The 24,293-nt window shown below is 26.8% G+C and overlaps 2 protein-coding genes across 3 annotated transcripts in view; both read right to left on the reverse strand.

Moving 5' to 3' along the window:
- Nucleotides 1-7,990, reverse strand: part of LOC107445254 (uncharacterized) — a 36,448-nt gene extending 28,458 nt beyond the window's left edge. The window contains exons 1-4 of the mRNA XM_016059607.4: nt 7,786-7,990; nt 4,434-4,567; nt 2,662-2,748; nt 32-209 (exon numbers count right to left, since the gene is read on the reverse strand). Coding sequence (XP_015915093.2) covers nt 32-209; nt 2,662-2,748; nt 4,434-4,567; nt 7,786-7,900 — 514 coding nt within the window. The 5' untranslated portion in view covers nt 7,901-7,990. The remainder of the gene's footprint in view (nt 1-31; nt 210-2,661; nt 2,749-4,433; nt 4,568-7,785) is intronic.
- A 3,160-nt stretch (nt 7,991-11,150) lies between these two features.
- Ctf4 (Chromosome transmission fidelity 4) overlaps nt 11,151-24,293 on the reverse strand; it is a 36,967-nt gene continuing 23,824 nt past the window's right edge. For both annotated transcript variants that reach the window (XM_016059604.4, XM_016059605.4), the window contains exons 18-26: nt 24,230-24,291; nt 23,756-23,870; nt 20,825-20,953; nt 20,180-20,427; nt 16,891-16,997; nt 16,719-16,798; nt 15,562-15,684; nt 13,281-13,475; nt 11,151-11,658 (exon numbers count right to left, since the gene is read on the reverse strand). In XM_016059604.4, coding sequence (XP_015915090.3) covers nt 11,410-11,658; nt 13,281-13,475; nt 15,562-15,684; nt 16,719-16,798; nt 16,891-16,997; nt 20,180-20,427; nt 20,825-20,953; nt 23,756-23,870; nt 24,230-24,291 — 1,308 coding nt within the window. In that variant the 3' untranslated portion in view covers nt 11,151-11,409. The remainder of the gene's footprint in view (nt 11,659-13,280; nt 13,476-15,561; nt 15,685-16,718; nt 16,799-16,890; nt 16,998-20,179; nt 20,428-20,824; nt 20,954-23,755; nt 23,871-24,229; nt 24,292-24,293) is intronic.

Here is a 24,293-nt window from a genome sequence, read left to right on the forward strand (position 1 = left end):
TGAGAAAAAAAATCTGCCATGAACTACTTACGGGAACTTTCCAAATGCACTTCAGAATGCTGAACACCTTGCATACTTTGTTGGGGATTTAAAGTGTTAGGCACTGTGGTATGGATGAAGTTTGGTGTTTCAACAGAAGGAATATTGGATGACATGTGTAAATGACTAGTCTCATGATGAACAAAACTTCTAGAAGGTGTATGCAAAAACTGAAATAATAAAAAAATTCATTTCACTATAAAAATATTAATAAAACTAAAAAAAATATTTAAAATGAAACATAAAATAAAGGCAGAAATTCAGATTCTGCATTCCCCCATGGCAGAATTGAGGCAACATCGAGGCAGAATGTTACAGATTTCTTGCAGGAAGAATTTTCTCTTAAGAAGTGAAGAATTTTGGTTTCCTCTTCTGATGAAATTTTTTTCTCAAAAATTATACAGTAGGGAACCGATTATCCGGATCGATCGGGACTATCGCTATTCCGGATAACTGATTTTTCCGGTTTTCTGAATCGCTACAAAAAGGCGTTTTTTTTATTGTTAAATCCAACTAAAAAAAAATTTTTTTTGGAAATAATCTTAAAAAGAAGAAAAAACGATGGAGTAATACACTAATGATTATTTCCAAAATGATGGTAAGGTTAACATCTTTCAAAAAAGAAAGAAAAATCCTAAAATCTTATGAGGAAAAAAAATTTTTTTTTAAAAAATGGTGGGAAAATTTATCGAATTTCGTTCCGGTTTTTTGGTTTTCCGGTTTTCTGATTTCCGGATAACGGGTTCTGTACTGTATTTGAAAGATTCCTTTTTCACACATTGGAGGGGAAAGAAATGTCCGTGAGATTTCTATTCGTATTTGAGAAGAATAAAAAGTCTAGAATAATGAAGAAAAAAATTTCTTTTCTGCAGAAATGTCGAAAGAAATTTTTTTTTTCTACAGAGATCATTCTTTTGACGCGCTTATTTTGCGCCAATTTTCTTGTTAATCCATGCGGTATTTCAATTGTTCTCTTGACAGTTGTTAGTACGAATCTTCACATTTAAAAAAAATAAAATTTTTAAATCCCGATGATTTTTATACAATTTAATTATACATGAAACTCAAATCAATTAATTACTTTTAATGTGACGATTTCATCGTTTTTTTCAACTTTGTATTGCTAGTGCGTGCTCATTTATTCAATAATGAATTCCACAAAGTTTTTAAATATCTGTGATATATTTCTGACAATATGGGAATTTTTTTTTGTAAACACGTTTTTGTTACTTTAAATTCAATTAGTAACATGTATATTTTGTTATTATTAAAAGCATATTGTAAAAAGATATTAGTGTTAGAGAGGTTTGTCGCAAAAAGCCAAAAAAAAAATTCTGCCACAGGGCTGTATTCTAACCAAACACATTTCTCATAGTCAAAAAATCAATACAAATACTACTTAAAAAAAATATAATAAACATTTCTTATAAATAAAACAGATTACACCTCTAAACAAATTGCTGTAAAACGAGAGAAAATTTTGGCAAATCAACACAAAAGCTAACGTTGACAGCTTAAATGAAATTTAAAAAAGATTTGGAGTTCCTTCCACTGAAATTAACGATTTTTAGAAAATTAAACTATTGAATCAACAATTGAATTTCTTGATGCTCAATTCAAGCAATCATAATTACCCACATAGAAAAAAGTTAAGAAACTTCAAAAAATATCTACTTAGAATTTAAATTTATCAATAAAACTATTTGGTATAACTTTCAAAATCTTACATACCAGGGGTCTGTCCAGGGTAAATTTACTACCGTTTAGCGGTACCTTCACAAATTCTCCGCTTGATCAAATGGCACTTTCACAAATTCAACTTTAAGAAAAACGGTAGTTTCACAAAATACTTTTTTTTAAATTTTCCTCCATGCCTTTTAAAACTTTGGTACAATTCTCTTTTTATATTAGTTAGCAGTAGTAAATGATTGCATGCTATAAATTTATGTTTGAATCCATATTTCCTTTTTTCATTGCTAAAAATCTTCGTCTTTATTTATACTTATAAATATTTAATTTTTACAACTACTCAGTATTAACCGAGTACAACGTCAAAACTTGTCTCAGTATGTTAATATTAAAAATCTGTTCTTTTATCTCAGTATACTGTTAACTCAATATGCTAAGTGTGCTGAGTACTTGGTTAAATACTAATTAAAATGATAGTGTACATGTGTTGATTTTTTAATTTTCACAAATTATTTCTAAATTTTCACAAAATAGGTATCTTTTAAAAAAACCTAGACAGACCCCTGCATACATAAAGTAATAAACCTAGCCAAACTTGACTCATATTTTGACAATCATGCCTTCCTTATACATAAACTTTTCAATTTATTGATTCTTAGCTTTAAAAAAAGAACACTGAACAAAATAGTTAATATTGTGTTTATAATTTAGATATATTTTAATCTAAATTTTAAAAAAAAATTATAGAAATGAAACAAAACTTATAATAAAAAGGTGGTTGCAATATAACAATTTGTATTAATTGTGTTAACTTAAGAATAAAAAAACAGGCAAAATATGGAATGATTATGAAATAGGAATTTAAATTACATGCAATGTAAAACTGCTAATTTTATAATAAATTTGAAGGAATTGAAATAAAAATCTACTCACTTCTACATTAGCAGGAACTACAGCTTTTGCCAGAGACTTTGTTTCTCTAATGAAATTCTTTGGAGCATAACCTTTTCTACCATTTATCTATAAATATATATATATATACATAATGAATCAGACAAAGTAAAAAATATCAAGATTTTAAAAAAAGTTTACATTGCTACGAACTTAAATTAATTTGAAGTTTTTTCATCTTATTGATTACATCAATAAAATGGGCATAAAAAAATATAACTTCAAGTAGTTTTTAACAAAACTGCTAAAAAAAAAAGAAAAGAAAAAGCATTTATAATACTGGATATTTTACATGATTTATGCATTATTGATTACTTTCAACTTGTACCTCTTTGAATTAAAAAAAAAGAAAGAAAGAAAAATTTACTGTCGGCTCTAATATTGCAGTTTAGAAAATTTTCCCCAAACAATCTTCTCATTGAAATATAAATCGAAAAATTATAAACTATATGAATGTTTACTGTGTGATTTTCTTAAAACATTAACTTTTTCCAAAGACAATAAGAAAAAATTCATCTCATTATTAACTTAATTCACATTAACAGAGATATTTAAAAAATGTTACAAAAATATTTTGGTATTAATGAGAGCATTTTAACAGTTACAAAGTTTTCCGTAAAAATGTTGATTAATCGAGTTTAGAGGGAAAATTTACTTTGAGCTTGCTCTCCATCCAATGCTCTTAATCCAATTCAATGCCTTTATCAAAAAATTAACAAAAACCAATAAAAAATTAAAGGAAATGAACTAAGTTTTGACAAAATTTGCAGCTTATTTTATGCTAATGATGCAGCCAATTTTACGGACTGATCACAATATAACACTGAAGTCAGAAATCACTGGCTACAGTCAGCAAGCGATTGGATAAACAATTTGAATAGCATACATAGGGCCCCGAGGTTGTGCGGTATCAGTGCTCGCTAAACTGTTCTACAGTAAAGTGCCCAACTCCACACGCAGGTCGTTGGCCAAAGCAAGGGAGCCATCCCCTCTGCAGAAGAACAAAATTGTGATGGCGGGTCATTGGATCATCCACGGGGATGTTTCCCAGATTGTCGCCAATAGCCCATTGTGCAGCTGAAGTTGGACGTAAATAAAGTGCCTACCTACTTTTATAACTGCTTAGGAAGGCAACAAGAAAATGTACTTTCTTTTACTGACATTAAATGATAATTGATAATAATAAAACAATAAATACACAAGTGGGCGACCTTTGTGCTAAAATACAAAACTAAACCAAACAACGTTAAAGAGCACGAAAATATTTATAAAATACAGACAACTCTTTTGGATGCTCAAAGGGCAACCTTCATCAGTGCAACAGAAAGAAAAGAGAGAAAACAAGGTAAATATATAGAGAGAAAGGTGACGTCACAAGAGGGTTTAGAGCAACGGCCAATAGGAGGGACAGGTCGTCATCCTTTCACCCTTCTCTCTATATATTTACCTTGTTTTCTCTCTTTTCTTTCTGTTGCACTGATGAAAGTTGCCCTTTGAGCATCTGAAACAGCTGTCTGTATTTTATAAATATTTTTGTGCTCTTTAACGTTGTTTGCCTTAGTTTTGCAATAAAACAATAGCTAACAATTACGATACACAATAATAGTCAATTTCTAAATTAATAAAAATATTATTATTAAATACATAACTAGCTCTGTTGAGAACAATTGCTGATATTATTTATTGAGAATAAAAATCAAAACATCCTAAAAACTTCAAAATCACATGAAAAATAAAATTTAAATCTGCATTACCTCAATACCTAATAAGTCTCTTTTTTCTCCGTACTCTCTTACATAAACTATTACTTCTTGATTTGGCTGAAAACCAAGCCTGCTTCGATCTGGAGGATGATAATTAATTGTAGTAATGCCTACAGCCACAGGTACTACAATAAGAGAAAGATGACATCTTTATAATTAACAAATTATTTCATATTGGGGAGAATTGAATGTTTTATCCCAGTTTATTTAAAAATTGCCAACTTTAACACATAGTGGATACAATAAAAGAAAAGAATGGAAGGCAAAATTATGCAGAATATTCCCTGTTACCAGGGTTGGAGTTTTTGCCGGCAAAAGGGGTTTCTGCCAGGACAGTGACAAAAACCTGGTAAAATTTTGATACATTACATGAGAAAATTATTTTTAAAATATTAATAATTAATATAAGAGTAATAATTTTTTAAAGATTGAAAGTTTTTGATTTCTTTTCATTTTAGAATCCTTAAATAAATGCTTTTTTATAAATTGCATTTTTTCTACTTCTTCATAATTACTTTTGGTAGTATGTATTATTTTACATTATATCACTCTTACACTATATTTAAAGAGAGACATAAGAAAGCTAAGATGGATGTTTTATTAGATAGATTTTGATAATCACCTCATTCCTCAATATTACTTCAAAATGCAAACAAAACCACACAATTAAAGAGAATTTTGGGAATTAATGTCTCATTTACACTCATGTCCTTCTAGTAGTGCTGCCATTGAGAGTGTTTTCGAATTTTTCCTTCAGACATTCAAAAATTCGGAATCGGTTGACTGTAAATAATGTTTCAAAACTAGTGTTCTGTTACGCTATATTGAGACAACACAAATTGTAATGTGATGATGAATAAAGAAAGAACTTAAAAAATTGCATTGATACTTGTATATTTTAATTAACTACACATGTTGATAGATATTTTAAGCTTTAAATTATAGTTATATTAATTTGAAATAAGTTCATTTCATTGGAAAAAAGAGAATAATCACTAATTTTTCGATCAATGTTTTAAACTACTAAAATTATACATTAATACATTATGATTAAATTATGGAATAATAATTTTGTTAATTTTTTTTAATTATATATATTTATAGTACATATTTCAATTTTAGGAATAATTTTGTATCAAAAATGTGTTTTTGTCCTCTCATCTTGGAAAATATAGGTTTTTGCCATTTTGCTTGGCAAAAACTTGTTTTTGCCAGGACGGTTTTTTCCACCAGCGGCAAAATCTTGCCAACCCTGCCTGTTACACATTACTACTTTCTCATAGATTTAATTGGGAGAAAGATACCAGTATATTTTCTAACATAAAGGCTACCACTTTAAATTCTAGAAAAAGTTGAGACTAATGTTCAGACGGTTACACAAGGATAACTTTGCACAAGATATTTGAAATAATTATTATCAAAAATAACAAGGATATAATTTATATACAGTAATTAATAAGAGAAAATTTATTTTAATGAATCGTGATAGCTCAGAGGTTAAATTAGACAGATCTATGATTAAGAGTTCAATCAATCAATTCAAATAAAGGTAAACACGTAATATTTGAATCATGCATTTAGATAATCATCTTAATGCATGACGATAGTATTGTAAATTGTATACAACGATAGTATTGTAAATCGATGACATGTTTCAATTGTATTGTCAGCAGTTATTGATATTGGTTTTCTCGTGGATTTTAAATATCTCGATATATTTCAAACAATATGGAAAATTCGAATTGTGCACTGGAGTATTTACTTTTTAAGGCAATAATTTTCTCGAACTTTTGGCATTTAATGCTATTGATTTCTCCATAGCTTTTTTAAATCTGATATTTTTTATGTAATATTATTTATTACAACAACAACGTAAAACGTAATCTTGAAACGAAAGATGTATTTGAGGAGCCTGATTTGTGTGACTTGGTCGTTAATCTTTTTATCAGCAATTACTACCAAGGATTTCATGAGCTTTAATTAGATTTTTTATTGCGATAATTATTTACAAAATGCGAAGAAGGAAATAACTTGCTAGCCCCCCCTCCCACACACACACACAAAATTTGAGAATTTTCCCAATAATATTAAAATAAAAAATTATTACATGTTTTATTGAAAACAATTATATAGGTTTTTTTCTGTAAACACAGCGCTTTTGATATATTAAATTTGCAACATTTGTTATTATTAAAAGTATTTTTCAGAAAGATAATAGTGATAGAGAGTTTTGTCACATATATCTCAAACAAATTCTGCCACAGAACCCCCGTTTCATAGTGATGGACATCAGATTATGAGAGTTGCAATAATGGCATAATGCGGAATGATGACCTTGCCCCAATCACACACTTAGTCCCAAAATTGTGGAACCCTTAACTCTATAATTTCCTCCAGCCAATAACAAGCTATTGTGAGAATTCTTTTACTTTTTTATTATAAAAGCTTATATTTCTGCAATGAAACTCAATATACTTGTAAAATAACAAGGTTAAGGTATAGAATCTGGAATACCTTAGTTTCGCAATAATATTCAGTTTAGCTAAAATTCATTCATTCAGTTTAGCTAAAATTCTATTTTTGGTTACCATGACAGTCAGTGCTTTCCTCCTCCAGGTTCCCCCAACTTTGGGTTACCATTATGTAACTGGTACTTAGTTTATTTCCATATATACCTATAGGTTTATTCTAATATCGCCAAATGTAAGGAGGTTCTCAGTTGTAAACTATTATTGTTACCAATTACAAAGTAGCAACGAAATGAAGTCTGTACTTCAGATTAATTTTTTCTCTCAGCCAATTTCCTGATCATTTGATTAAATAAACTATAAAAAAATTTACTACATAACCAAAAATACCATAACATTTAACTTAAGTACTCTATGATATGGTTACTTTGCATTAATACTTTGAAAGAAAATACTTCATAAGAATACACTATACTATTGTCTTTCGTCCATATCAATATGTTTCTGCTACAAAATATCTCACAAGTAAAACGGGGGGAAATTTTAAAAATACATTAATACTGGTATGAAATAATTCGAACATTAGGCTTTATAACATATTAGATTGTAATATAAAGCACTTTAAAACGATATTTAGGCATGATTATACTAAATACTCGAATGAGCTATTTAATTTCTTGCCATACGTAAAATACAATTTCTAAATTTTTGCAAATAAAACATTGAAACAAAAATTTTTTTGACTAAATAACAAAACTAACATAAACGACAAGTCAGCTGTAAACAACTAACATTTATAACAAAACTAATTGAAGCACAAAATTTGGCGGCTTAAATAAGATTTTCACTACAATATTTTGTTTTATTAAGTATACCTGAACATTCAGGATCAGCGCACCACCCAAATTTGAAGTCCTGAGAAGAAACATGTAAGAATTTGAAAAATATTATAATAAATAATTTAAATATATTCCTAGTAGGTTTTCCCATTTTTTATTTCTTTACACGTCATTCATAAGTCAAATCAAGCAGTGAAAGCAAAACAAACAAACAAGGCGCATAATTTTTCAATAAAGAGATATTGCCATATTTAAAAATGTAAACTTTCTCTTTTTGAATGAAACGCAGTAGATAATTAAATTAAACTTCAACTTCGACTTACCGTGCCTGATGTTAGAAAAATAGTCAACTAGTGGCAAAAGTAGTAACTAGCTAGAAGAGTCAGAACTTGATATACGGCAAGGTCACCCACTGAATAATTTTTTTAATTGGTGTTATAGGAAATATATAATTCAAAATAAAAATTTTCCATACATTCATATTGAGAAGAGATCACGAATGGAGCAAATTAAGATGCAATTTTCTATTTCTAAATTTTGACTCAATTGCTTAAACTAGTCTTAGGATGAATTTGGTGATTCAAAATAATTTTTAAACATTTTAACTCCCTATTGGTTTAAAATCAACTTGAAATTAGACGGAACATTTTTAAGTTGAATCTTTTCAAGTTTTCTATTTTTACATGATTAGCTGAGCAATAACATCTTTAAAATGCTGTGCAGCACTTTTCAGTTAAAAACGAATGCGAAAATAATAATAATAAATCAATAAAAAAATTCGATGATGCTAAGTAATTAACATGTTATTAAACCATCCACCGGATGAGTTATGTCTTAAATATGATAAATTGTATCCAACCAATGAATAATTTTTGAAATATTTCTAATTCTCAATATTCAATGAATTAGTTGAATTGGGTATAATATAGCCCACGTCACAGGTTGTGTTGTTCCTACTAAATTTAACCCATGAACGGCATTTTCTGCGAGCCTAACTTCAAGCCACAAATAAACAAACGAAGTGTTCGATCGTTTAAATAGCTGCTCGCCAGATTTTATTGCATTATAAAGAAAAGTTATTGAAACTAAATACAACTAAATAAACAACAACTAAAACAAATAACAACAACTACTAATAACAATAACTAAATAAACAACAACTAAATTCCATTCGTTTAGCATTGCGTCATATGTTGTTCCTACTAAATCGAAGTAGTTGTGTTTTTTTTCATATTATACCCAATTGTACTTAGGATGTTAGACACTTACTTTTCATAAGATACTAGTTCCAGAAATTGTCATGGTGCAGAACTTTAAAAAAAAAAACGTTTTTTTTTTTTTTGAATTAACACAATTAGTTAAGCATTTATATATTTATAAAATTGGCTTAATGATCTGTAGATAAATCTGTCTCAAAAAAATTCTGTTTAACTTTTGACTATCATAAAAAACTATTAACTACCCACTGATAAAATATTTGTCTTCCATATAACAATGTTAGCTTCAGAGCAATTTAAGATGGAAATTTTTTAAATTTGAATTAATCATACAATTATAAACACATGTAAAATATTACACATCGACTTTTTAAGTCAAAAGAAAAAAAAACCTCCTGATATTGCAAAAAATATTAAACAATTAACATTCTGAGCCATGATCACATGGTTACCAATGAGGTTAATTTAAATGGAATTTCTCATTTTGTATTAATTAGCTAAACAGAAGTTCTAACATATTTTATTTTTATGTAAACTAAGAAACTATTCTCTCAGAAAAAAAATATACAGTTGCATAAAATCAATTCTCAACTGAATTATCTAAATATCAATATTTTTAGAATAGATTACTCATGCTTCAGCAAACAAAAAAATAAATAAATAAAACATTAAGTGTTTTCATTCATAAAACAAATCAAAAAATCGTTTTTGGCTTTTAATATCTGTTTTAAGGAGGAATGAAGAACTAAGAAAATATTTAAAATTTCTCAAAGAACAAAAATTTAAAATATCATAGATGATTTCAAAATTTGATTATTTTTTTTTTTTAAATTGATCAGAAGCAAACTTATTGATGAACCCTGTTAATATCTCCCACCCTTTATTGACTCTCTTATTTACTTACCCTATGTTCCCCTTGTAACTGATTCGTAATAGCGCTTGCACATTTCTGTGTTAATCTCTTTCCTTTTTCGTTTGAAAACTGAAGAAGGTGCTTTATTATATGGCAAGTGTCTGTTTCTGTGACACTTTCATTGTTTAAGTTTTATTCATGTATAGTTTTGGGCTATAAAGTTGACCTGCTTTATTTAGATCTGTTTTCTGATATTGTAGTCTAATGTAAGACTGTACTAATATAAGACTGTACTATACCTCACCTATTATACTACATCTTACTGCAAATCCATTATCACCCGTTAAAAAAATGTAATTTGTTATGTCAGATAAAAAATTTTAAAAAAAATCTTGATTGTTATTTTCTGAAACAAAAACAGTCTTAATACAGTGAAATATTGCTACTTTTTTTGTACCTGTGTAAGAAAAATGTAATTTAAAATTTAGATTCACTTTTTTTGTATTTAGTTACAACCAAAGTAACTGTTGAGCATAGTTCGCCAAAATATTTCTAAACGAATATCAGAAACACTGTTGGATTTTGTGTAACACTACTAAATTAATATAATTTTATTTTATTTATTTTGAACTTTTCCCTCAACAGCACTTTAATAATAAATAAAGAATAAACAGAGCAGTAGAAAGGTTTCTCTTTTTTGATTTAAATAAGTTATATGTTACTTAACAAATCATCCTCTTCCCCTAAAACATGCAGAGTGCTGAAAAATAAAATGATCAGCTCCATTATTGAATCAAAGGAAACTTTTTGACAAACAGTCCATTTTTAAAATGAAAAATATAGTGAGGGATCCATTTTTACAATAAATAATTTGTAACAGGTCTATAAACATACCTGAATTTCTCTTAAACAAAATTTAGATTCAAAAATATTTATGCTTTAATATAAGGATATCAAAGGAAATTTTAACAATTAAAACTAATTTAGTGTTTTGAAAACAGCAACTTGTGTATTATTTTTCTACTTGAATACAATTGAAGAATCAAATTTCTTATTAATAGAAGTTTAATACTTCTTGACCAATTATAACACACAGATTTAAAACTTCATTACAAGTACTCTAAGCAGATTTAAGGATAAACAAGAGAATTAAATCAATCAGTGTCATTGAAAAAGGAGGCAAAAGCATTTATTACTAATCCAATTGTTTCAAACAAATTGAAGTTGAAGAAAAAAAACTATTTTCTCCATTTTAAGTGAGATGTAAATAAGAGAAAACTGAAAGACTTTTTTAAAATTTTATCATAAAATAAACACACACACACGCATGATAAAATTATGATTATGATTCTACATTTATTTAACAAAAACAGAAAAATATACAAATAGACATCATAGTTCAGAAATAAATGTTAAAAAAATTACAATTTCTAACATACTTATTGTTTATTTACATACTTAATTCCTTCCAACCACATTAATATTTAAAAAATTTCAAAATCTTAGATTCATTAAATCATTTTCGGCAGAGAACAATAAATATTTATGAATATAAAAATAAATAGCTAAATATAATTAAAAACCCATAAGTCATTTTTGAGTTTTCGTAAAGGCATATTGTGTTAATTTTCTCAATGTTGAATCTGCAGGTTTGGATGAATTAGTTTTAACCTTTTTAGATTTTGGTGTATCTTCAGATTCATCTAGAGAGGATTCTTTCCTTTTTGGTGCAGAGTCTTTATCAACGTTTTGAATCTTGGAAAAATTTTCTTTAGTTTCAGCACTAATATTACTTTGTTCACTAGTAGATTTACTTGCTGTAGAAGGCTTCATGTATTTCTAAAATTTAAGACAATTGGGCAAATATTAAACCAATATTGTAAAATTATTCTAAAAAATAATACAAACCTAAGTTAAAATAGTAAAATAATTATTATAATTCTAACAAATAATATTTTAAATCGAAAGATTTTTAAAAAAGAATGTATACTTAAGATTGATATTAATTTAATTTAGCAACAGCGATTTCCTATTTTATTTTTAGATAAATGGAGGAAATGAAAAATATACCAATATATGTAGAAAGAAAAGTTATGTATTTTTTTAAATTTGAACTAGCAAAATAAAAAATATATATATAATAATAATGCTCAACTATCATCTTCCTTAGAGCTTTATTCTCCTTCTTCTAAAGCAAGATGTTATAAGAGCTTGAGAGTTTATATAAGAAACATAGCTAAAGGTTGAAATTACTGGTAAATAATTTCAAACTGGTAACTTTTTATAATTGCAGAGATAAATACAACAGTACAGCAAAGTCTTCACAATATAGAATGAAGGATACAAAATCAATTTTCATAGCAGCTTCATAGCTATATAAATATTTCACACTAATACCAAGAAAGTGTGATCTTGATTTTTTAAATCTTGTATTTAATTGGTGCTTGTATACTATTTTTCCAAAAAATCATTTTGAAAAGAAATTAGGAAAAAAAATCAACTTTTGAAATGTTTTGACTTTGAAGTACAATAACATACATCATTAACTTCAACAGAAAATAAAATCATTGTTGGTGATGGGAAAATTAATGCAAAACATTTTGAGTACAAATATATATATATATATATACACACAACAGATATGAGATGAATTATTAAAAAAATGTTATCTTCACTTTTCTTCTTCTTTTGATTAAAAATAAAATTTCAAAAAAAAAAATACTTAATGCTGACAAATTTTGCAAATTCGCTTTCGCAAATAAATATTAATTCCAAGTTCTTATGCTTTAAAGCTCTTGATCAGCTGTGGGGTATACCGTCCCATATTTCTTAAACATCATCATCCTCTTCAACACTATCAACAGTAGTATGCATTAAATCAGATATTAAAGTATTAAGTAAATGTCAATATGTGTGTCGCAGTCAATATATGCCTCAGTGATTTCTGTAAGATCTACAGTCCGGCAATTTTATTTTGAAGGACAAATGCTTTGTGGAATACCAAGAAGTCAGCTCGATTAAACCCAATTACAATGCGTTTTAGTGCAACGTTGCAGAAATCAAATTCGGAGCTTCCAGCACATTTATTTTAACTTAAAAACATGTTGCAGAGCAAATGATTTTTCTAAGAACAGGTGGTTCACTTTTAAATAAAACTGAATTTATTCAGATCAGTTTAAAGATCCTGTTTCAACAAAACTTAAATTAGTTAGAAATGGTTCGCTAGTACTTTGAACCACTCAAGTAATTAATTCTTAGTAAATCAATGATGGAAAAACTAATCAAATGCTTGTATGTTTGATTAAAGAACATGTTATTTCTGTTCTATTAGTTTTAAAAAGCTATATAATAAATAAAAGAATAGACATGATAAGGTTGAATATTATCTTAAAAAATAAATATTGTAGATGATAAAAGTTCGATTTCTTAAAATTTTCGATAATAAATTATTTTTTTTTTACCTGCTTCTCAGACTGAGGCAATGCTCTATAAAGCTTCATAGCAATTTGAACAATTTCTTTTTCACTTATATCTGGAGCTTCAGAAGCTTTAATTTCATCAACATTTTCTTCAAAATATAGATTAAAACCAGTTTTCTTTTTTTCTGCATTATTTGGTGATGCTTTTTTAGTGATGTCAAATCTTGATTTTTTGGGCTGTGTAAACAGAGAATAAATAAATGATGGAATGAAATTTTAAAAAATTAAATGCATTCAGTGAAAACATAATTTAAAATTACTCTAACTCAATACTGTCGAAAAGAATAAAAATTCCATTAAAGTGATATAGTCTCTTAACAATTTTAATTACAGTTAACTAATATTACAGTCATAAAAAGTTTTAATTTTTTTCTTTGAATTTATATGATTTTTTATAAAGATTGTTCTTTATTTCTCTGGTGATATTTTAGATCCTTCAGAAACATAAAGACTGTTCTTTATATCACTAGTAATAAGAGCTTCTAAATTCAACTGCACAAAATAAAAATAGAATTTGAAATTACTCTAATTTAATTAATATTGAAAGAAGGAATTAGTACTAATTGAAGAAATATAGTTAACTAGCATTATAGTTAACAACTCTTAATTTTGTTTTCATTAATTACATATATGTTGGGCAAAATAAATAAATACTTAAACTAAACATTTATTCAAAAAAATTTTAAAATTGTTAAAATAATTTCAAATTTATTTTTAAAGTATTATTTGTTATTACTCTTCATAAAGAAATATATTTTGGGGAAAATTAATAAGGTCATTTTATATTTGGAGAAACATTTATAAGAATTATTAGCAAGTATTTAGTAAAACAAGACAACAATATTACAAAAATAAATATGAAACATTTACTTTAATTAATTCAACCATACTTAAGTCTTAAACAATTCTATATTCTTCAAATTAGATAAATATTAAATTTCAAAATATTAAAATTCATAAGAAAAAGTATGTTATTTATTAAAGAAATACTTCTACTCATGCTCATTTTAATTAAATAAGTTTAACCGTATCTCCGTGCATGAAAAAGAATAAAAAATTGAAATTGAAATGGGAAAAAAACGTAAGAGTATCATTTTATGACTTGATCTTAACAACTGCTTGAAATGTTTAATATATATATGTTTTTATTAAAATGCATTAGAAAATTATGTACAGTGAAACCCTGATTTTATGCTCTTCGCCAGACAAGCATTAAAAATGCATTTTCTTAAAAAGGGTAACATAAAACTTGGAATAATGTAACATTATTGGCATAGGCCTCGTGACAGAATCACAACGACATGTCACAGAACGTTACAGAGTTCTTGCAGAAAGATTTCTTTTCTACAGAAATTTACACATAAAATTTGAGTCATACTTTAAGATAATCACTTTTTTGAGCGCTCAATTCACGCTGATAGTATCGTACATCGATATGTTTTGATTGTATTTTTGGCAATTATTGATTCTGATTTTCACATAATTTTTAAATATTCTGATATATTTCAAACAATATGGGAAATTTGAATAATGCATTTGAGTATTTACTTTTTAAAGCCATGATTCTATCGATTTTTTGACTGTTACTGCTATTGATTTCTCCATATATTTTAAATCCGCTATTTTTTTGTTCGTTTAAAACAACAGCTCAATCTTGAAACGAAACACCCAATTAAGTAATTCCTTGTTGAGGAGTCCGATTCGGGTGATTTCGTCATCAATCTTTTTTTCCCCGCAATTAATACTACGGATATCTTGATTTCTTTTTTTTTTGTGATGATTATTTACAAAATGAGAGGAAGAAAATAACTAGTGCATTCTCCATCCCCCTCCCCCAACAAAATGCAAGAATATCAACCATAATATTAGAATGAAAAATTATTACATGTTTAATTACAAAAAATTATATAGTTTTGTTTTGCAAACACAGCTCTTTTATTATTTTGAATTAGTAACATATATGCTTGTTATTTATAAAAGTATCTTGCAGAAAGATATTATTGCTCAAGAGTTTTGTCGTGGACAATTCTAAAAAATTCTGCCACAGGAGGCATAGGAGATTTTAACAGATCAGCAGAAAATGATGTAGGAAGCGGGATAACATACAAACGGACAACATAAAAACAGGGTTCCACAGTACATCACTATAGCAAGCTATTTTCTCAGTTTGGTCCTTAGAAATCTAATTTAAATAAATTTATGGAAAAAATGTCTGATAAATGAAGATTTTTTCACAATATTTTTAAAGGTGAATACGAATTACCTTTTCCTCAAGGGTCGAGTTAGAAGACTTTGAAGTGACACTTTTCATACTATTATTTAGAAGATCATCAATACCATTCAAATTACTGTTCTCTTCTTTTTTCGCTTGTGATTTAGAGTTACTCTGCAAATAAAATATTTGGAATTTTTAAAACTCTTACCATTATTGTTATAAATAAACTAAGTTACAGAAACATAAAAGTAAACAAATAAATATACCAACACGAAAAATGATAAACCTAACTAAAAAAGATTTTTTTTATTTTTCCTTCTGTAAAAATTTTAATGTAGACGAAACATATTACAATTGCCATTAGCATACTTTCAGAAACAATGCTTTTCGAGGAGTAAAAGTTCAGCCTAGGATGAAGCCTCTTATAATTGGAAGGCTTTTACAAGATATTGTGCTTCCATTGAGATTTTTAAAAAAATCATTAAAAGAATAAAAAAACTAATTATTAAAATTATCATTCTTTAATAATAATAAGAATAAAACATAACTATTTAGTTTGTAAATAATTTATAACTTCCATTCTGCAGCACTGCAATAAACTTTCAAAGTACAAGTGGTTAAAATTTAAAAAAACTTGCTTTGAAAATTTATATTACCTAACTAACCAATAAAATCCTTTAAACATCAATAACTAAAGAGAAGTAACATTAATTTTTTGATTTTAAATAATCATATTTCAGACTTCCATTAGAATAAAGAAAATAAATAATAAGAAAGATTTTAACGAAAAAGAAAAAAGTAAATTCGAATTTAACTTTTCTTTAAAAAAAACTTCAAACAAAGCACAGTGGCCAAATTAATTCTCTCATCATTACGAACGAAATAACTTGGTTTTCCACGAATAATCGCATTGTGAATGTGCATTAGTGAATGTGGTTATTGATTGCAATTGATTATCATTATTTAAAGTAAAATAAACAAGTTATAAAGGACTTTGAGTTTTGTTTCAATTTTAGTGCTGCAGGGGAACTCTAAGAGCAGATTGGAACAAAAGCGAGTCATTGGCGCGATGAAAGCATTCAAAGAAGTTTTAACATTTAATTTACACTTGAACTAAAAACAAAGCAACTATTTTTAAGAGTTTTGCAATCATCACTCTATATCTTACTCAATCACTATAAAAGGTAAAACAAGTATTAACTAACCTTAAAGGGATTAGATGAAGGAGAAGACTTAGAGGCAATAAACAGGTTGTTGCTGGGTATTGATGCATTAGCAGTAATATCTGTAAAATATATATATTTAAATGCCTTTTTATGAATTTATTCGGTTTCATGGCAGCAGTAAAGTATTAGGTTATAAATTTTTAAATCTTACCAACAGTGTCTTCAAAACTTTCACTATTCTTTTCAATTTGATTTTTTATTCGGGACAATGATTTTGGTTTCAAAACTGAATCCTCTTTAGCAATAGAGTTATTAAAACTGAAAATATATGAAAAATTTCAATTTAAAAACAAAATGCATTTAGCTATTGCCTACGAAAACTAAACATAGCTGAAAGGTTTATTGTTCGAATTTTTAAAAACTGAATAACTTTTATTAAATGACAGGATTAGTATAATAATACAGAAATAAATGCACTAATTTAATTGTTTGAACTTAGTTATATAATTAATGTTGGTTGATAAAATTTCAGTTGGATTAAAAAATTCAAATAAATAATACAAACATTAAAAACTGCAAACTAATAACAGGCAAGTAGAACTTTCTGAAAAATAGCTTCTTAATGATTTTAAAATAAGTTACTTTAAATTTATGTAACACATGACTGGACTATAAATCAATATTGCAAAAGGGCATTTTAAACAATTACATATTATAGGGGGGGGGGGAATTGCTCATGCCTTTTCATATTCAAATAAATAAATAAATGTAAATTAAAAAATTTGAGTTAAGATTAATTACCTATTGTAACTTTGGAAAGTATTAAAAATTTTAAAAAAATTTATTGAGTTGACCATGCTGTGTGTTTCCTTTCAATTTTAAATTGTTTTACCAAATGGTTCAAAAAAATAAATTTTAAACTTGACTAAAGCATAACAAAAATAAAGAGAGAAAAGACTGAAAATATACATCTAAATCATGGAATATTTTTGTCTCGTGAAAGTCTGTTTCACACTTAATACCAAAATGCAGCATTTTAATCATTTAATATCTATAATTTCTGTACATAACTTAGCATTAACACTCGAATTTTTAATATAATATACAATGAATTATTTTCCCTTTAAATCAACTTTTATTTTACTTTACAATTTTTACACACCTTAGTTTCTTCTACTCTCTATATTTGATATCTCACTGAATCCTATTTTTCTTCTTTTTTTCATTTTAATAAACTTTATAATTTTGATTAACTATTTCCTGTCCCAACAGTAAGTTTCAGTGATGTATAAGAAAACCCGCTTTCAAATTTCCAGTATTTAACCAGAATACCCAAAAGTAAAATTTCGATTTAGTCTTGTCCTCAGAAAAACAATTTTGACATCAGAACAATATTAGCATATTATATCAGAGCAAATTTAATATCAGCATATTATAATTGAATATGGAGTTTAATGGCATTTTAAACAGACAAGGGTTTTACTGCACCAAATTAAAAATTAAAAATCTATAACATTATGTAAAAAAGAATAAAACAGTAATAAAAAGAAACAATGTAAGAAACTGCATTTGATCCAAAAGCAAAAAAATAAAGCTAACAAAATAGAAGAAAAATCCTAAATGCATCTTGGGAACATGGAATTAAGTGTTTTCTTCAATAAGATAAATCTACTGAGAAGCAAAGATAACTTTAGGTTTAATTATTCAGAATGAACAATAATTTTGACATTTTTTTTCTTTTCTACACTTATGGACATACTCAAGAAATCATAACCAAATCAAATGGTGTTGAAATAGCTCAGAACAAAAACAAAAGGGTAAAGAGCAAGAGAACAAAAAAAAAAATTGAAGACTGGTTCCAAGGTTATCCCAGGATAATAAATCTGAAAATAAACTCTTTGAGAATTACAGCTTTGTGATCACAGAACATCTCCTAATCTAAAAAAAAACTTAGTAACTTAAATAAAATTTAGTAAACTTAAACCTAAAAGTTACTGCTTGGAAAACTATAAACAGGATTTACATTCGATTTCAGAAATAAAATACTTTAACTTTTTCAGAAAAATATCAACAAAATTTCTGACATTTTTGCTATGTACAACAATATTTTATCTAAAACATAACTTTTTCTTAACTCAAGAAGCAATAAAACCTACAATTTGGAAGAAACAAACATAATTAGATGAATAATTAACATGTTGATAGCAAATACAAAAGAAAAGGGGAAAAACTTAATATAATACAGTTTATTAATAGAGTCAATTCAATCATAATCATTCAATCAATTATGTAAGGACCTAACTGGGTTTTGCAATTTATTCATTTTTGCTGACAATGACAGATCCTTCTTAATGACAGACCCTTCTAGTATGAGCAATCCTTCATAAAGCAATAGGCCTCCTTATTTACAAAATTTTCCATCAAATTCAAAGAAAAAATGTAGCAAAAAATCACAATTGGAAGAGTTTCAAATTTGGAAATAAATTCAGATAAAAAAAAAAGTGGAAAAAATTATTTTGAAGAATTTATGTCAAAAGAGTTTTGACCATAATAGAGTTATGACCATTTTTTGAAGGAAAACACAGAAGATTTCTAAGAAATATTCGACATAAAAATTTTAGAAAATGAATAAAAACATGAATTTTGCTTTATGCAAAGTTTATTTGAATTTAATCCTAAAATTAGAGTAATACAATAAAAGTCAAAGTGAGAAACAATCGAGATTTTCTTAAGTATGATGATATTTGTCTTTTGTTAATTTTTGCTGATAAGGGAGGAGAGGGAGTCAAAAATAGCTAAAAATATGCTGACATAATATTTGAATGATCAATAAAGCTATTATATAACTTGCTTGTGATAAAGTATTTAAACAAACTTAAATAGAAAGCTAAATTTTTAAAAACAATTATTACCAACAAATAAAGAAGTATAAATGAACGGGAAATAGTGTATATTTAAGAAGAAAAAAATTAAAACTAGGAAATAGTTAAAAAGGAAATAGTATAATAAAAAGTGTTCTGTTAAAATTAATGTTCAATTTTTAATAAATCGAAGAAATTTAACAATGTTGCACTGGAATTTTTACATTGAGTAACAGTAATAGATATTAAGACATTCTTACTTTAAACAGCATAAACTATTCATTGTTACCACAAATTTTAAGATTATTTTTCCAGTTGGTTGCAAGATTTGGTAAACAGCTAACTCACTGAAATTTTCTCCCAAAATCAAATCTCTTGACAATTCCAAGTTGTCCTAATTCCATAGAGACTAGAAAATGTATTTACTTTGCAACAAAATAAATAATAAGACTAGAATTTAATTACAACTAGAACTATACGTAAAACACTTCTCAGTTTATTAATAAACACAAGATGCTATTAGTATCATTTTTTATACAGGTAAAACGTATGAAAAATGCTATTAATACAAAAGAGCATAGTGAAACAACAAATATTAGCAAAAAAGGTGAAAATGCAACAAAAAGATCTCATATTTACCTTTCCATCGCAGACTTATCAGCAATAAGTGATTCTGAAAATTCTTCGGAAGGTAATAAATCTAATTCCTCCTCAATAGTTTCATCCTCTTGATTTAACTTTTTATTCATTACTTCACCCAACCTCTCAGCAAGAGCAATACGGTGTCTTTGAGTGGCATATCGAATAGCTCCTTGGATCACAGCAGGATTAGGCATCAACTCGGCAACATCCAGTGCTCTGTATTCACGATCAGATCTTGTGGCTAACTATAAACATGTAGCAGGTTAGTGTCATGATCATATTCCTTCATATATATCAATATGCATATTTATCAATAATATATATATCAATAATTCATCATAATAATCAATAATATATATATCAATAATATGTGCAAAAGTTATAGTATTATGTGAAAATATAAAAGATTACACAAACGCAGTCAAAATTTTTCTTTTAAATATTATGCCTCAATATTATGGTATTCATATATGTTTTACCTGGCCAGTTTTGATTTAAAAAAAATTTGTACATTTGAAATGAATAACTTACAAATATCTATGCATGAGAATGAAGTAGTTTTTAATAGGCACTGACATGATTTTCACAAAAGGGGAGATTTTAAGTTTGTGAATTGATTTAAAATAAGCAAACGATACTCACGGCAAACAATTTTAATAAAGCATCCATCCACTTCTTCTCAACATTTTGGAATTCAGAATCAACCTCATAACCTTCTTTTAATAAGGAATCTAGACACCTATGAGCTAAAGCATATCTTTGATTTTCTTCCTAAAATCAAAAATAGACAAATATTGCAACATTTTGTTCCAAAGATGGCATTTTCACTAACAGAATAATAACAAAAAGTTGATGATTTGTTAAATGAATGCTACTATGAATTGAATTATAAGGATAAAACAAATCACTAGATACAGAAAAAGATTATTTAATACATTTCAATTTAATACATTTATTCCATATTATGTATTTTTGTAACAACTACTTAGAATCAGTAAGCAATCTCAAAATTTGCATAATACAATAATTAGTATATTATAAAACTTTCCTACTTAAAAAAAATATTAAAAGAATAATAGAGCTGAGAATCATGAGTTACAGCCAATTACACACAGCAACATTTATATGAAATTTGTTGTGGATGAAAGCCTTCTCATGGTGCAGAAGTTAGTTTGAAAAAGGAATTAACTCAGGTACTATCAGCTATATCTAACTCTAGTCAAAATTAAAAGGTATTGAAGGATAAGAGACCTGAAATGCAAGTAGGTACTTAACCGTGGTTTTGTCATTTTTCTATTAATTTTTGAAGAGTTAAATTTAAAATGGATGAAGGAATCTCCAAACAGATATTTGCTTTATAAATACAAACATTTTATATCGCAGTTACAGTTTAACAGATAAAGCATACAAAGTCCTATAATAGGCATTACACATTTACTAGGTTTTAAAATTTCGTTAATTTCTTAAACTTAATTTTTTTTAATCATTCTTAATCTAATTCTAATTAAATTAAACCAATTATTAAATTTTATTACATTATATAAAAAGCAAATAAAAATATCTACTTAGCAATCAATGTATCCACTAGCTTTTTAATTCAATACAAATGCATAACAATTTTAATTCACTGCAGCGACTAAATCGAACATACAAATCAATTTTTAACTCTCTATTCCTTAAGTCACTTTATTTCTCTTACCACAAAAATGTTTCAGTTGCAGGGTTATATTAATTCTCAAGGTTTAGTGATTAAGCTATAGCCAAATTATTTAAAATTTAATAATAACAACAAGAGTTCAGCTTCGTTTTTGGCTGTTTTATGCTACATAGATCACCACCTGTGGATCTCATCCCATGCTCCTAAACTGTCCCTCAGGAACAATTCAGTCACCTTTTAATTCAAAATAAACAAAACAATCCGATTTATATATGGAATAATGTCGCTTCACAAATCGCATAAGCACAATAAAATATTACCACTACTACAATAATTATTCTTCCATCATAAAACTGGAATAGCTCCAGGATAACACTCTAGAATTATTGTTTCAATATTTAACCAAGAAATATTAATTTAAAATTTTCTTCACTAGTTACAAGTTAGACTAAAATTTTTAAAAACTGTATTAATATTTGTAATTAAATTAATTGCATGTAAATTAAAATTTATATGCACTTTTTTTTCTACTCTTAAACAACATGTTTGAAATTCATGACAAAACTGACACTATTTGGAAAAAAGGTCAATTTCACAGCAATCTGGAAAGGTAATCTAAATCAGCAATTTTGAAACATTGTTAAGAGTAAAGAGATTCTGAGAGTTAGGACATTTGTTTTCCAGTAACCTTTGAAACGTTTAATTATAGTTAGATCCAATTAACAATCCATTGTTTATTGTTTCGATTACCCATATGAAATTATTTAAAGTAAAATGCAATCGCAAAAGGAATAGATAATAATTATAATTTTAATAAATATAATTTTTCTAATAACAATTTTATTGAATAAATTATGAAAATATGCATTTATAAAACTTTTATTATTTCCCATCGCACTTTGCAAATGAAAATAAAATTACCAAATTTGTTAATAAAGAAATATGTTTCTATAATAACAAATTTCAACTTACACAAAAGTTTAAGTTTCTAATTTTTAAAAAAAGCCATAATTCTGCTTATTTTATAAATTTTAGCTACAAACATACATTAGAACAAAAACACATTTATAACTAGACTAGATACAGCTCCATGACCTTAAATTTAATTATCACACATAAAAAAATAAGTTAAGATTATTAATAACAAAAAAAATTCATTTCCTCTATAAAGTGTTTTTAAAATCTTTTATAGGCAAATATGCTCAATCTTAACCTATGAACCTAAGAATCCGTTGAAAGAAGATTAATAAAAAAATTGGGAGAAGTTGATCTAAATGCTCAATTCAAAGTTTTTTTCAGGGTGCGTAGCCAAATTATTCAACAAAATGTAAGCACCTTTTAAGCACTCAAATAATATTTTTAAACACTCAAAAAAATTTTTAATTAGGTAGGGTTGGAAAGTTCTTGACAATTTACGGTTTCATCTGGTTTTAATCGTCATGTCAAAAAAATAATAAATAAATAAATAAAACCTTTTGGCATTGTTTTTGACAATTATCAAAATTTTTGAATCATGTAAATCGAATGGCGTTTTCATACGCTACAGACTGACAATGCGCCGAAATAGATTGGAGTTGAATTAATTGTGAAAACGTTGAATTGAACAATGTCTTTCTGGATAATTCGCAGCGAAAATTAACATGGAAATTAATTAACTTTTAATAACGAAAATTAATTAACGTTTGCATGCAACTGTAGTTAATTACAAACTCTGGATTAATGCAGTGAATAGGAGCACATGTCAACATCCCATTTGAATTTTAAAGTTGATTTCCTATTTTACTGGTAAGAGAACAAGTAGACTTCTTATTATAAATTTCAGGGGTTGATAATGTCGACCAATGCAAGAAAAAATATGGCAATATATTATAATATTAAAATAAAAATAATAGCCTTCAAAAGTATGTAAAACTTACTTCAAGTTTCCCTTTATCTGAAGACATTTCACAAAAAGGCAAAATGAACGATAAAACAGAAATGGTAGGTCTAGGTAAAAGAGCAGGATACCGAGATCCTTTACACAGAATATATCTAGAATATTGATTATAAACTTGTATAACATATTACAAAAAGAGATTAAAAAATGAAATTCATATAATTGATATACAGAAGAAATAAAATTTAGATTATTGATATACAGTTATTAGTATTAATTAAAATAGTAGCTAATAGTGTTGTTATGTATCCATTTATAACAAAAATTGCATTCATTCATTTTAAAAAATTTAATATATCCTTAGAAGTTTGTTAAAAATTTACAAATACGAATCTAAAATTTTGCAAAGATAGTAAACATCTATATGACTTAATCAATAATCAGATGACTAATTTGATATAGCAGTTGCACAAGCAAATATGGATAAAAAATTTAGTATCAAGATAACTATTACCTTACTTCTTGTTTTATTTCTGATAATCCTACCACAAAACATGTATCAGACTTGTTCTTAATCT

The sequence above is a fragment of the Parasteatoda tepidariorum genome, chromosome 6 (genome assembly GCF_982258835.1).
Source record: "Parasteatoda tepidariorum strain Cologne lab strain chromosome 6, Ptep-v5.0, whole genome shotgun sequence".
Lineage (NCBI taxonomy): Eukaryota > Metazoa > Arthropoda > Arachnida > Araneae > Theridiidae > Parasteatoda > Parasteatoda tepidariorum.